The sequence below is a fragment of the Rhinolophus sinicus genome, chromosome 14 (genome assembly GCF_057876585.1).
Source record: "Rhinolophus sinicus isolate RSI-liver-muscle chromosome 14, RSI-T2T, whole genome shotgun sequence".
Classification (NCBI taxonomy): Eukaryota; Metazoa; Chordata; class Mammalia; order Chiroptera; family Rhinolophidae; genus Rhinolophus; species Rhinolophus sinicus.
Window position 1 is genome coordinate 138,077,410 of NC_142514.1, and position 15,903 is coordinate 138,093,312.

Genomic DNA, 15,903 nt, shown 5'->3' on the forward strand with positions numbered 1-15,903 from the left:
TCCAATATATACCTCTCCTTCAGTGTGCTGGTTTCCACATTGGTCCTTGAGCACACCAGTCCCAATGCAATTTTTGCGCCTGTAATTTCCTCTGCCTATGAAAACAGGCAAGTCATATTTTTCTTCTATAGGCTTACATATCATTTATCAAATGACTAAGCACAGAAGAGGTACTCGTTAAAAACATGACTGATTAATATATTCTCAAGATGAAAAATTAAATAAAATTTTATTCTTTTCTACTGGAAAACCTTAGCACTCCTTAATAGAGATTTAGAAATAAGATTGTACTAAGAAGAAGAATATTGTAGATTTAGAAATAAGATTGTACTAAGAATAAGTATATACAAGAATTTTTGACAATCTTATTACAATATCTTTATAATATACTTGCCATCATCTAATGTCTCATCAGTCTAAGGTAACACACTCAGGTTACATAAAAAAGCACTTTTATCCATGCACCAGCTTCTCAAATGTTTTTTTCCTTTATCTGTGGTCTCTGAATAGGCTGTTAAGAGCTATAAAAACCAAGCTACCTATTATTCACTTACATCAACTTTAACTCTTAATTAACTCCAATCCCTCATGTGTGATTGATTATGATGCCTCCTTTGACAATACAGCCTTACCAAATTTTGGCTAATAAAAAACTTTTTAGAAAGTAAGCATTAAAAACTACCTCCAGGAAATGTAAACCAATCTTTAACTCTACACAAAACTTGCTTAACAAGTGATTTATGTCTATAAAAATGTCTCTAATCCTTTCCATTACAGAGGTGTGTCAATTTATGCGACTGCTGCAAACCAAGTTCACCAGCTTAATACATGGGGCGGGAGGGAGGGGATGTCAGAAAACAGAAGAAAAAGGCATAGCATAAGACAAAGCAAGTACAGCATTACATTAAAGTAGAATACAATTTATGACTAGAATTATCAAATTATAAAAGTCTAAAATTCCAGTGAGCATGTTTCTGTATCTCAGGTTATACCTATGTATACCTAGGTTATACCTACACCTATGTTATACTGAAGATAGAAGTAGTACTAATTTTTTAAAAAGGTCTTTCCCCATGCTTTCATAGTGTGTTACAACAGAATGTATACAAGTTTAGCATTCTTTACAACAGAGAATGCACCTCACGTACATCCCTATGTATCACAGCACCCAGTCCAACAATTGGCTCATAACATCAGAGAACCCACCTATATATAGTCTTTACTGACAAAGAAAGAGTCAAGGTACAATGGGTGCCAATAACTGTGAATCACATTAGGATCATGGGCTATGACAGTCATGCATTCCAGAGACATTCCTATTTAAAAATAAGATACCTATAAAAGTTTGAGCCTCAGGGTAGGTAAAGAACACTAATTTACTGGCCTAGATTTTACTATTCACAGATTCTTAAGTCACCCTGACAATCTTGGTCTTTAGGGTAATGTTTTATGTTGTTTTGCTCAAAGAATAAGCAAATGAATGAATGAATTAAAAAGTATTTAAACACTTGGTCTTTGCCTGAACATTGTACTAATGATGAAGAGAATCAAAATCAAATCTTGCCACAGTCAAAGGTTCCCATAATGTCCTCAGAGTCAAGATAATGAGTTCACCTCTGAAGGATCAAATCTTCTGCATAAAATATGCATGATTCTTTAACCAACCCTCAGCAACACTCACAAAAAATCTTAATCTGATAGTTCTCTCTATGTATACACATGTAAGTAAATATTTGACTCTATAAGATACGAGTTAAATAACTGTAAAAATAGTCACGCCTTCCATTTAATTGCTTATTCCAATAAAAAGAAAAACTTGACCTTTTAGATAGAAGCATGAACTTGCTTTCTAGGATATTATACAAAGGAATTAAGAACTTTACATAATAATTTACATATACAGATGTTCATCACAGAATTATTGATAATGACCAAAAAATTTGTAAGCAACCTGAAACATTTAACAATAAGAAAATGGCTAAATTATGGTGCATCATATTAGAGAACATTGTGTAGCCATTAAGCAGGGGTCGGGGGAGTGTCAAAATACATTTAATGGAATGGGAAAATAGTATTATATGAAAAAAGATTAAAACTGATTATATTAGATCTCAATTTAAAATACATATATATATATATATATTATACACACACACACACACACAAACACATTTATACAAGAAAATGAACAGAGAAAGGAATGAACAGAAATATATACACTTAAATTTTAACACATTTCTCTGGATGGTGAGAATTATTAAGTTTTTAATTTTCTTTGTACCTTTCTATATTTTCCAAATTCCCCACAATGAAAGGGGAAGTATCATTTTTTTTAAAAAGCTTTCTATTCTTATAGCTAGATGTTTGAGTGTATTTTAAGAAAAGCATACTTTTTTTGTTGGGGAACAGGGATGGCGTGGAGTTGGGGTGGGTTCAGACTCTAGAATCCAGCATCTGCTCATGGATGAAAGCACAACTGTCTAAATTCATCCAATCAGGCTTATCAGTTTACTGTAAATAAACAACCTGGGATTGAAAACTACTAATAAACTAACCTATAATCTTAGTATCACGGATGAGAATATTACGAAATTAGAGAACTGTCTTTATAAAGAATATTGATACATAACATAAGGATCAGTTTAGAGCAGTCAGAAATGAGAGAAGTTCTTTAAGAGTAAAAGTGTCAAACAGTGAAGCAGAAGTAGATAAAATGAGCTCCATGCAATGAATAGAGTTGTTTCAACTATGTGCCAAGTATATCCTATAGTGCTGGAAAAACTTACAAACTATTCTCATGTATACCCATTACAATTGAAATAGCAATTAAGTTGCTTTATATTTAAACACAAAGGTGGATAAAATATATACATAATAAAAGGTATAAATGTTACATATGACCACCTCTTTGCTTCTAGGAAAATGTGCTTGCTTGTATTGTTCTAACCCAGTACAAAGTAGCTAAATCATAAATAAGGTTGGCAAATAGAGGCTTCATAACATCTGGACATTCCTTCAAGTTATGCGGTACCATGAATTCATATATAAGAAAAACCCTTACAGTCATAAAAGGCTACATACCAGTGAAAAGCACGACCACTTTTTGAGAAATGTTTGAGTATGTACACTATACTATTTAAAGATACTGTCAGGTAATAAATTATAATTTGAGTTTTAATTGTGTTATTTAAAATACCCTCTTAAAATCTGGAGTATGATGATTCTTTCCCTACTGGTTTCACCCTCCTTAATTTGGCAAATGCTGGATTTTCTCACTTACACTTAAAAGTAGAGCCAAAATTAACAGCTTTAAATATAGTACTTTATGCCAATACCATGCCCTGCTTTGCTTTTTTTTCACTCCCTGAGTTATCAGCAACATCGTATTACTGCCGGGAACTTCAATCCCTTCACTTTAAAATGTTAGAACAACTCACCTGGGGCATACAAAATATGGTTAGTCTACAAAAATGGTAGACAAAGTCTACAAGGCTTATTTGATCAGAGATTATTTACATCATTTTAATTAAAAAATAATAATCGATGAAAATGAATGCCATGTTAACATTCCACTTCATGATCCACAACCCAAATACTTCAAGAATTAACAAGCCAATAAAAACCAGGTAAGGTTCCAAAATACCAATAAATTAGCCTTCACTATCTAAGTAATATATTTTTAAAAAGTAAAGAATTAATATAAATGGTGAAAAGTAAATAAAGATGTTTAAGTATTTTCATTTTTAATGAGCTAAAGTGACATTAGTAATTCAAATTATGAGATATGGTCCCTCAAAGACATTTAAATAAATACTAGTCCTTCTATTATCCAGCTTGTGTGGTCTTGGACAGGTCAATTTCATCTCTATAACCTTAAATCTCTCTGTATCTGTAAACTGGGGATGATAACTAACTATCTCAGAGTTATGAGGTCTGAATGGATTAACAAACAGGAGGACGCTTTATATTAATAAATGAAAAATCTCTACAAATGTAAACGATAATCTTTCCATTCTAGTAAAAGCAACATTTATGTTCTTTCGATTTTAAAAGTATCAAAAGCTTAATATATGAAAATTTAATACTAAAACTAAAAAACTATACTTCATCACTAAACATCAGACTAAAATCAGCTTTAGATTTCTAAGCCGAAAACTGAGATCAAACAGAATTCTTCAACAGCTGAACTAGGCTTTTTCCTCTTACTAGTTACCTATACCTTTTGCATATTTCAGATATACCTACCAGAAACTATATTACTGCTAATGATCTTGCCCCCCAAGGTAGCTAATGATTTGGGTACTACTGTAATGATGCTACCACTGGTAGTTTTCACATAGGTTGCAGCTCCAGGGGTTGCAGCCATCCGACCTATGGATGGGCTCACTGTCGGCCGGGTATAAGTTGCCTGTGTGCCTATAAAAAAGGGAAAAGGCAAAAGAAAAACTTGTCATTACTTATAGAAGAATGATAATTTATAGTTTAACTATATGATTCAATGTAATCTACAATGCTTTAACTTGACAATGGAATTACAAGGCGTCAAGACATTAACAATTTACAGCCAGTTTTCAATGCACATAGCAAGAACTATAACCAAATCAATTTGAATGAATTTTACATAAAAATATTGTGATGTGTTATATCAAATTACTAACCCCAAGAAAAAGTATAACTAACTCTGTTCCCTTCTTCTACTACTCTTCTTCCACTAATTTTATGCCAAAAAAAGACCATTTTAGCTATTTCTGTTATAGATTTTAAGGTCTCTGCATATGCTGTCTCAGTGCCAAAACCAATGTCAGCACTCAGCAAATAAGGCATTTTTTTACCTAATATTTTATAGACTTTTACTGTTTTGTACTCTGCTACTCTGTAAATACATTTCCATCTTTTAAAGAGTTATTCCATCATTTTACTAGAGATTAAAGTTGAACCTGCCAAGAATATTTCTTTTTAGCCTAAAAAATTCATTATTTACATATTTTCTCAATTTCAACTGACCTGTTAGGATATTTTTCTTCATGTGTCTCAAAGGATTTCTCCACTACTGCTAGGACTTTTTTCTTTTCCAAAACAGGAATTAAAAACTAACCGGATGAGCCTATTACAGTTTCTTATAAATCCGGTAATTCAGAAATACCACTCCTAAACTAAGAATTCTTAGTCTTGGAGAGAATGAAGATGGCTAAGGTAACACCTCCTTCAACTAAAAAAAAGTTTTCATTACCAGATTCAGAAGTCACTGTGATAACCAATTTCAACAACCCTCTCCCCCAAAAAATGCTTTTAGCAAGTTATTCACCATTTAAAAATATAATCCCTATCTAAAAAAGGAAGAAGAACATTGAGTAGAATTAGTTTAAATTGGTTGCAAACATACATCTTGAATAAGAAAAAAAAAGTCTAGTGCAATGTAAGTATGCTATGTAAATACATAATTTGAATCAGTTGAACTATAACTGCAAAAAATTTCAACTTACGCTTGTTTTTAAAAAAGAAGCACTTATTCTAATATAGATACATAAGCATAGACACACTATTATTTTTCACTACCTTTAAGGAAATCATATATACACCACACTACTATCTTTGTACCAAATGGAGAAAAGTTTTGGGGGAAATATGATAGATTTAATACAAGAATAACAGTGTTTTTAAAATACAAGCCTTGCATAGAGACAGAAAGTAGAATGGTGGTTGCCAAAGATTGGGGAAGAGAGGGGTGGGTATGGGAATAGAGAGTTACTGTTTAATGAATACAGAGATTCAGTTTGAAAAGATAAAGTTCTGGAACTAGATGATGGTTATGGTTGCAAAATAATGTTAATGTGCTTAATGCCAATGAACTATACATTTAAAAATGGTAAATTTCATGGTATATATATTCTACCACAATTTAAAAAAACACACAGCACTGGGTTTTGATTCAAACAGATCTGGGTTCAAATACCAGTTCTGCCTTATTTTGACTATGTGAACTTGGGCAAGTTGCTTAATGTCTCTGTTTTATAGCTGAAAATGGAGATAATAAAGCCTAAAGGAGACTAAGTACAATGTTCGTACAGACCTTTACCTACTGGCCAATGGATGATAGCTTATAAACTTCAGACAGGTATCATTTTACACTATTTAGATTCTACCCTCTAAATACTGACCCTCCTCAAAAAGCTTGGTAAGAGTTACACAAATTTAAAATAATAGTAATGGCTAATTCTAATATTAATTAATAATGACAGCCACTGAGCACTCTGCTGAAGAGTTTACATACTTCATTTCAATTAATACTTACAATAACCTTTGGTACAGGAATTATTATCCCATTTAAATAGACAAGGGGAAATATTTAGAGGGATTAAGTAACTATTCAAGGTCACAAAGGGTGGTACTATTTAAAATGTCCTACACTGTCACTTCCTTGGGCATAGCCTGGTTGCTCTCATATCAGGCAAAATGCCATCCTGTGCTTCCCTCAGTCTGAGCAATGCTTACTACACTGTGATGTAATACAGACTCCCAGGACCATCAAAATGAGATCCTTGTGGGCTGGGACTGTGTTTTCATTCACTCAACAAATCCTGACTAAACACTTGCTTACAGACCAGCTCTGCATACGAGAATATATGGTGAATAAAACAGACATGGTCCCTTATGCTTACAGGAGCTTATGGTCTAATAAGGTGAACAACATTAAACAAATCAACAAACAAGTAACTAATAATTAGAAATTGCAGCAATAAAGGAAAAGAACAGAGGGACCGTACAACAGTAAGAGAAAGCTATTTTCAGTTGGGCAGAAGAGGGAAATCAAGAAAGGCCTCTTTGAAGAATTGTCTCATTAACCTCTGTCTCCCCAGTGTCAGGCACATTACTGGTACAGAGAAATTACTCAATGAATATACGATGAATGAATGTACTGATGCTCAAGAAAACTTACCAGTAGGTGTGGTTACCAGCTTAGTTGTCATAATTGCACCATTACTGCTAACCACCATAATAGGGGAATTGCTACTGGTGGGCAGAGTGGCTGTCACTGGTTTGGGTAAGATTTTACTTGGTTGAACTTGTTGTGTGATGATTTTAACACCTTTGAAAGAAGAAAGATAAATATCAGTACAAATCATTTTTAAAACCATGTGCCTGCCCTATACCAACCCAAGAGGGCAGTAGTTACATTTACTCAGTCTTACCTAAAGAGAAACTTTCTTTATACGGATGAAACTCTTCAAACTTTTATTTCTCAAATTCTTATCTTTCCTAATTTCTCTTATTCAAGCATACAATCAAAACATTATAGAAGCTCTTAAATTCTTGAAGAAAAACAATTTCTTTTTCTTTTGCCTATGAGCATGTCTTATAAGAGCTTTCAAACCAAATTAGCCATGACCTGAACTTTTACAGACAATCTATTCCATTTAAATGCTTGGGATAAAAGAATTAGGATAAGAAGACAAGAACAAATATTAATGTAGCTTTTATATATTCCCACTTACACCAAATATTTCTCTAACCACTTAAACTATAAAGGCTGTTGAAAACTATAAGGAGCAAGAACATTTTCTTTTTGAACCTTTATTTTTAAATTGACTTCTTTTAAAAGTACTTTTAATAGCTCACTTTGTCAAATACAAAATAAAGGATACACTATTATTGCACCTACAAAAATATGCATGTGGACAAGAATTTGAAGGCAATATGTAAAAATAAAATAAAAATGTTACAGTGGTGAGGTTATTTTTTACATTTTTCAAAATTTTTATTTAAATGTTATAATTGTTATACTGACTTTCCAAATGTACAACGTCCATTTAAAGGAAATATTTCATGCTAACTACAAATTTAAGTACTTATAATTTACTGAGGAAGAAAATTTGGTAACACTTTTTCCCCATTAACTTCACTGAAATAATTCAGGGGATAGAATGTACTCCATAGAAAACTAAAAACTTTATTACCTTTTTAGATGGTGATTAGGTTGAGATATCAGGAAGCAAACAAATCTATTTATTTAGTAGCCTTAAGTAATTTTAAATTTCTTGTAGCCAACAAAAAAATTAAAATGATGACATCTAGGCATAACTTGGCAAATTACTTAATCTCTATGACTCAGCATCCAAAAAAATAAAGATACTACTAGCACATAACTTCTAGGGCTATTGTGAAGATTAAATAAATCAAAATTGTAAAGCACCTAGTACATAGCAAGAATTCAATCAATAAAGTATTATTATTATAGAAATAAAGTAATTCTGACTACAATAAATCATAAACAGTGATTTCTTCTAGGAGGAAAAATTATTTCCAGTATTACCTCATTAATGAATTACAGTAATGCTTAAGGCACATAAAAAGAAGTCCCCAAAGAAGTAACCAAAGACAGTGATAAATTTATGAGAATCATAACAAACTACTTTGCTTACTCCTACAAATGAAATTTGGATCAAATAAATAATATTCTAGAAAAACACTATCAAAACGGATCTCGGAAAAGAGAGATATCTAAATAGACAAATTTCCTTAAAACAAATTTTACTAGTTTCAGGTGTACAAAATAATGTAATAGACATTTACACCCCTCACAGTGTTAACCACCCCTCTCCCAATCTACTACCTCTCTGACATTGCATATGGCTGTTACAATTCCACTGACTCTATTCCCTATGCTGTACTCCACATCCTGTGACTATATATATATTAAATTATAGTTCGGTATTATTCAGTATTATTCAGCTTCAGCTTCAGGTGTACACTGCAGTGGTCGAGCATCAATAGCCAAGACATGAAAAACAAATTTTTAAGAGCTCCCCCTTTCTTCAAAGAACAGCAGGCCCAGATAGTTTCACATGACAATTCTATAGTCCTTTAAGATAATTCCAATGTACTTAAAACCATTCCTCTTAAAAGTTCTCATCACACACACGTGCAAAACGTGTACCTGTGTGGTGATAGATGTTAAGTAATGTTAACTAAACCTGTATCAAATCATTATGTTGTATACTTAAAACTAATACAGTTATATGTCAATTATATCTCAATTAAAAACAAATAAAAACTACTCCAGAGATCGACTTCTGATAAGAGAGCATGAAGAGATCTACCAACCTGCTCGCTAATACAATGAAACTGATAAAAGTAATAAAACCAATGAAAAGCTCTGGAAATGGACCCAAGGATCAATGAAGAATCATCTATTCAAGAAAATGCAGAAAAATTCAGTAAGAGGGGCAAGATCTGTAGTATCTCAACCAAGACTGGTTCCTCCTCCCCCCATCCTCAACCCATTACAAGCAAGGTCAAGACTGCTCTCCAGACCTGCTTCAGTCAAGAACACAGGGTTTCCTCTTCCTCCAGCTTCCAGTTGTAGGGTTTTCTTCAACTGCACTTGAAGCAACAGGACTTCAGCTTATCTTGTCCAGCCCCCAGGTACCTATGGCTAGTGTTAAACCCTGGGCAAGTGCAGTCAAGAGGTGGGCGCTCCTTTCTTCTGTTCAGCACCCAATTCATGGAACAAAGGCTCGCCCTTGGTCTCGGTGCCACTGAGAATACTGGGGTCCTGATCACCAAGGCCATGGCTTGTGAGGCGGTGGCTCCACCACCAGGAGAAGCAAGCCGAGAAGATTTCAGGCTGCTGCCCTCCCTTCTACTTGCCTTCATTCACTCAGTGCTTAGCTTCTAGAGCAGGGATGTCATTCAGAGAAGCATGCTCCTAACCCAATCCCCTGAGCTCCAGAACTGCCTGAAGGTAGAAATAAGTCATAAAACAGGTAACTCCTAATCTCTTCCCAAAGGAACTGACTTCATTTGTAACAGAGCATGGAGAAATTCAATTCAAGCCTAAGGGTGTTCTCAAGAACAGTGGAAGATGTGATAAAAGAAAGGAGATTCATGGATTTACTGAAAACACACTCTGAACTACAGGCCACATAGTTTGCAGGACAGGAGAAAAACTGAGGAATAAGGAAGCGAGAAGAATCCTTCTGTGGTCAGAACAAGTATCAAAAATAGACCTCTGAAACTATTTCTTCAAAGAAGCCACAATTTAGGTTAGTTTGTACTGAGTAACTTATGCTCCACGGCCTTGCTGAAATCAATAGAGCAATCAGTTAATAGAATTTTAACAGCTGAGTGTGATCATGGACAAAAGGAAGAGAGCAATACCGATACCACTGTCTCAGAATAACTGTGGGCATCCCCAGAGCTGTACCTCCTTGAGGAATAACACCAGAGGCTTAACTTCACTAAAATAATTGATGTAGTCACTAAAATAATTGATCTTGTCACGAAACATATAACCAAGCAAATAAAAACAACAATGGGGGGGGGAACCAGTACTCAGTTATATGTAGTACAAAAAATTTCAATATAAACATCTAAAATGTCTAGTTTCCAACAAAAATCATTAGGAAGCATACAGAGAAACTGGAAAATATAACCCATTCACTAGGAAAAAAGTAACAGAAACTGCCTATATTCAAGTGACCAGATATCAGATTTAACAACAACGAGAATACTTCAAAATAGCCATTATAATGTTTACAAAACTAAAGAAATCATGATTATAGAAGTAAAAGAGGGTATAATGACAAAGTGGCGTCAAATAGAGAATATTAATACAGCAATAGAAATTACAAAAAAAAAAAAAAAAACACACACAAAAATGAAAAAACTGCATTTGAAGAGTACAATAACTGAAATAAAAAATTCACTAGAGAGGCTCAAGAATAGATTTGAATGGGCAGAAGAAATAATTAACAAATTCAAAAATAGATAAGTAAGAGATTATGCAAGTTGAAGAACAGAGAGAAAAAGAATGAAGAAAAATGAACACAGCCTCAGAGAAATGTGAAACACCACTAAGTGCACCAATATAGATATATAATGGAACTACCAAAAGGAACAGAGAGTAAAGAGAAAATGAAATAATGGCTAAACACGTCCCAAATTTATTAAAAAAGCAGTAACTTACACATCCAGGGAGCTCAATAAACTCCAAATAGGATAAATAAATCCAAAGAGATCCACAAACAGACACATCATCCTAAAAATGCTGAAAGTCAAAGACAAAGAAAAAACCTTGAAAGCAACAAGAGAAAAACAACTTACCACTTACAAGAGAACTGCATTAAAGTTAACAATTACTTCTCAGCAAAAACAACGCAGGCTAGCAAGCAGTAGGATAATGCATTCAAAGTTCTCAAAGGAAAAAAAACTGTCAACCAAGAATCCAATACCCAGCAAAGTCTTTACCAGATAAAAACAGAATCTACTGGTAGCAGACAGCCTTACAACAGACACTAAAGGAAGTTCTATGACTAGAAGGAACAGAAAACAAAACAATGATGTCCACTCTTGCCAGTAATATTCAACATTTTACTAGAGGTTCTAGTCAGGGAAGTTAGGCAAGAAATACAAGGCACCCAAATTGTAACAGAAAAAACTATCTCTATTTGCAGATGACATCATCTTTCATATTAAAAAATCCTAAGGAATTTGCTAGATACTACTGTAAGTAAAAAATGACTTCAACAAAATTGCAGGATACAAAATCAACATGCAAAAATCAGCTGCATTTCTACACATCAGTAAAGGACAATCCAAAAAATGAAATTAACAATTCCATTTACAATAGCTTCAAAAAATAAAATACTTAGGCGTAAACTTAACAAAAGAAGAACAAAATTCATACTCTGCAAACAACAAAACATTGTTGAAAGAAATGAAAGAAAATCTAAATAAATGGAAAAACATCCATGGTCATGGATTAGAAGATTAAATATTGTTAAGATGCTACTACTCCTCAACTGTTCTACAGATTCAATGCAATCCCTATCAGAATCTCAACTGACTTCTTTGTAGAACTGACAAGTTGATTACAAAATTCATATGGAACTGCAAGGTACCCTGAATAGCCAAAACAATATTTTAAAAAAGAGAAACGAAATAGGAGTACTCACACCTCCTGATTTCAAGGCTTACTATAAACCACTGGTAATCAAAACAGTATGGCGCTGGCATGCAAACAGACATATAAATTAATGGGATATAATTGAGAGCCCAGAAATAAACCTATATACATGGTCAACTGATGTTCAACAAGGGTGCCAAAACCATTTGGTGAGGGGATATTCTTTTCAACAAATGGTATTGCCACAAGTGGATAACCATATGCAAAAGGATAAAGTGAGATCCTTACCTCACATCATAATGAAATTAACTCAAAATGGATCAAAGACCTAAATTTAAAAGGTAAAACTATCAAACGTTTAGGAAAAAACAGGGATAAATCTTTATGACCTGACATTTGGCAAAAGATTCTTAAATATGACACTGAAAGAATGAGCAACAAAAGAAAAAAATAAATTGAACGTCAAGATTAAAAACTTTTGTGCTTCAAAGCGTATCATCAAGAAAATGAAAAGACAACCCAAAGAATAGGAGAAGGTATCTGCAAATTATATATCTGATAAGGGCTTGATATCCAAAATATATATATTAAAAAAGATTTGTATAATGCAAAATACAGAAAACCCAATTAAAAAGTGGGTAAAAGAGGTAAATACACATTTCTCCAAGGAGGATATATAAAGGGCCAATAAGCAAATGAAAAGATGTTCAACGTCATTAGTCATCAGAGAAATACAAATCGAAACCAAATGAAATACCACATCACACGAACTAGGATAGGTAGAATTTTTTTAAGAAATCAGAAAATACAAGTGTTAGAAAGGATGTAGAGAAACTGGAACCCTCCTAAGCTGCTGGTGGGAATGTAGAACGGTGCAGCCACTTTGAAAAACAGTCTAGCACTTTCTCAAACAATTAAACATAATTACCATACAACTCAATAATGCACTCCTAGGTATATATGTAAGAGAAATGAACACCCAAAAACTCATACATGAATGTTTCCGCAGAATTAATCGTAATAGCCAACAGGTAGAAAAAATACAAATGTACATCAATGGACAAATGGATAAACAAAATGTGAAATATGATTTGGCCATATAAAGAAATGAAGTACATGCCACAACATGGATGAACCTAGAAAACATTGTTAAGTGAAAGAAGCCAGTCACAAAGCACAACATATTATATTATTCCATTCATATGAAAATCCAGAATATAGAAATATAGAGACAGAAAGTAGATTAGTGGATGCTTAGGGCTGGAGAGATTGTCATCGGGAGTAGTGAAATGATAGCTAAAGGGAACAGGATGTCTTTTTGAAGTGATGAAATGTTCTAAAATCGACTGTGGTGAGGGCTGCACATATCTGTGAACATACCAAATACGACTGAATTAAACACTTTAAATGACTTAATTAAATGGTATGTGAATTATACCTCAATAAAATTGTTTTTGTTTTGTTTTGTTTTTTTTAAATCCAGAGCATTTTAAAAATGGAAAACTTTACAATTCTCTCTTGGAAGCACACTTAACAGTGCAAGTAAAGCCTCACATGGGGCGGCCAGATGGCTCAGTTGGTTAGAGCGCGAGCTCTGAACAACAGGGTTGCAGGTTCGATTCCCACATGGGCCAGTGAGCTGCACCCTCCACAATTAGACTGAAGACAATGAGCTGCTGCTGAGCTTCCGGAGGGGCGGACGGATGGCTCAGTTGGTTAGAGCACAAGCTCTTAACAACAAGGTTGCCGGTTCAATTCTCGCATGGGATGCTGGGCTGTGCTCCCTGCAACTAAAGATTGAAAATGGCAACTGGACTTGGAGCTGAGCTGCACCCTCCACAATTAGATTGAAGGACAACTACTTGGAGCTAATGGGCCCTGGAGAAACATACTGTTCCCCAATATTCCCCAATAAAAATTTATAAAAAATAAAAAAAGAAAGTAAAGCCTCACAAAGATTGCACACGTAAAGAAAACTGCAGACCAATTTCCCTATGACTATCAACATACTATATTATCCATACCTCATACTACTGTAAGGGTGACCGTATACATTTCAAGATTTAACAACTAGTTTATTTTTTCTTTTTTATTATTTTCTTTGTTTCCTTCTCCTCCTCCCTGATTCAACTGTTCTGCTTTTCCTAAGGTTACATGCATACCTTGCTAATCTTGTTAATCGCCAGAACAATAACTTGAAAGAAACTGTTTCAGCTCTTAGACCTCTGGACACCGATAACCAGGCTGCAACTCCCTTGCAATTTTCCACCAGATGATCGCCTCTAAGACTAGGTTCGAGATAACATTATCTCGAAGCAAACCAGATCCCCAGGAGGCGTTTTTCTGGACTGTCAGCACCCAGGAATTGCCTAACTACCCCTTTCTTTTGTTCTGCTTCTTCTTAAGCACCTATAAAACCTTCTGGCCATTCTAGGAAGGGGGAAGATGGCCTTTGAGACAGGAGTCCGCCATCTTCCCAAAATGCCATCATTTTGAATAATCCTCCTTTTCTTTCCATGGTCTCTCAATCATCGGCTCACCAGTGGCAAGCAGACATTTGGTAACACTAAGATAAATTTCAAAAGATTTAAATGTGAAAAATGTGAACTGTGACTAAAAATCTAGAAGCATTAAAGACCACACTGATAAATTCAACTACATAAAACAAAAAAGATTTGCACAGCAGAAGTCCCCATACATGAAGTCAACAGACAGAAAAACTGGGATGAAAATCTCTGTAAATCATGAAACACACAAGTGCTAATTATCCTGATATATAATGAATTCATAGAAATTGATCAGAAAAAAGACCACAGTATAAAAATGGAAAATGAATACAGATAGTATACAAAAAATGAAATACATAAAGAGTTGCTCAAACCCACTCTCAATAAATGAAAATAAAACAACACTGAGATAATGCCCTCCCCTATCAGATTGGAAAAATCCAATCGTTTAATAATATCCTGGTGGGAACAGGACACTGTGAGGCAACTGGGACTCATGTACATTACTGGTTAGAGTATAAATTGAAAATCTCTATAGAAGATTATCTGGCAATACGTATCAAAATTTTAAATTATTTTATCTTTGCCACTCCTGGGACTCAGTCTCCTGGGAATCACACTCATGGAATTTATCCCATACATATACTTATAGACATACAAAATGATTATGTACAGTCTTGTTTATTGCAGTTATGCTTGGAAAAGTCCCAAAAGATTGGAAATAATCTTACAAGGGAATAGTTAAATAAATTATAGTATGTCCAATATAGAATGCAGAGGCAATTTAATTTTATGTACTGACTGCATTAGGAAGATCTCCAAGCAACATTGTTAAGGGAGGGGGGAAAAGCAACATGCAGGTGTTACATTCTATATCTGTGTAAAAAGGAAAGGATACAAATTTAAATTTAAATGCTTGTATATACAGATTCTAAAAATACATAAGAAACAAATACTTTTTTTAATGATTAGGGAAAACTGGACAGATAGAGAACAAGTTATGCTGTATAACTTATACTTTTCAGTTTTTGATAAGTATATTCTCTATTCAAAAATAAATGATTCACAAATAAAGTCACCAAAACAGACCTCAGAAACTGGAATACAGCAGTATTATATGCTAACCAACATTAGAGACACTGCAATCTCCCTTCCTTACTATAAAGATAATTATTTCAAATATACAGTAATATGTGGTAAAAAAATCAAAACTGGATAACTTACACATACATATTAAAATACCATGAGCAAGCACTAAGAAAACAGAACAAAATAAAACACTCAAATTGTTCCAGTAAAACCACAGGAAAGTGCTGTGCGGGAGACCCTGCTCGCTGCGTCATGTGTTGTGCGGGGCGGCCTGCGGGGTCTCAGCTCCCGCTCTCCACATAAGAACACAGGACATGGTGAGGCCAAAAAGGAACACCCACGGAGCCATAGGTAGGGGAGTCATACCACTATAGTCTCGCTGGAGGCCGGGTGAGACACACA

At 34.2% G+C, this 15,903-nt stretch overlaps 1 protein-coding gene across 15 annotated transcripts in view; it reads right to left on the minus strand.

Annotated features, from left to right (window-relative positions):
- EMSY (EMSY transcriptional repressor, BRCA2 interacting) overlaps positions 1–15,903 on the minus strand; it is an 80,254-nt gene that overhangs the window by 26,876 nt on the left and 37,475 nt on the right. For all 15 annotated transcript variants that reach the window (XM_074335749.2, XM_074335743.2, XM_074335747.2 and 12 more), the window contains 2 exons: positions 6,938–7,087; positions 4,246–4,416 (listed from right to left, as the gene is read on the minus strand). In XM_074335749.2, the coding sequence (XP_074191850.1) occupies positions 4,246–4,416; positions 6,938–7,087 (321 nt within the window). The remainder of the gene's footprint in view (positions 1–4,245; positions 4,417–6,937; positions 7,088–15,903) is intronic.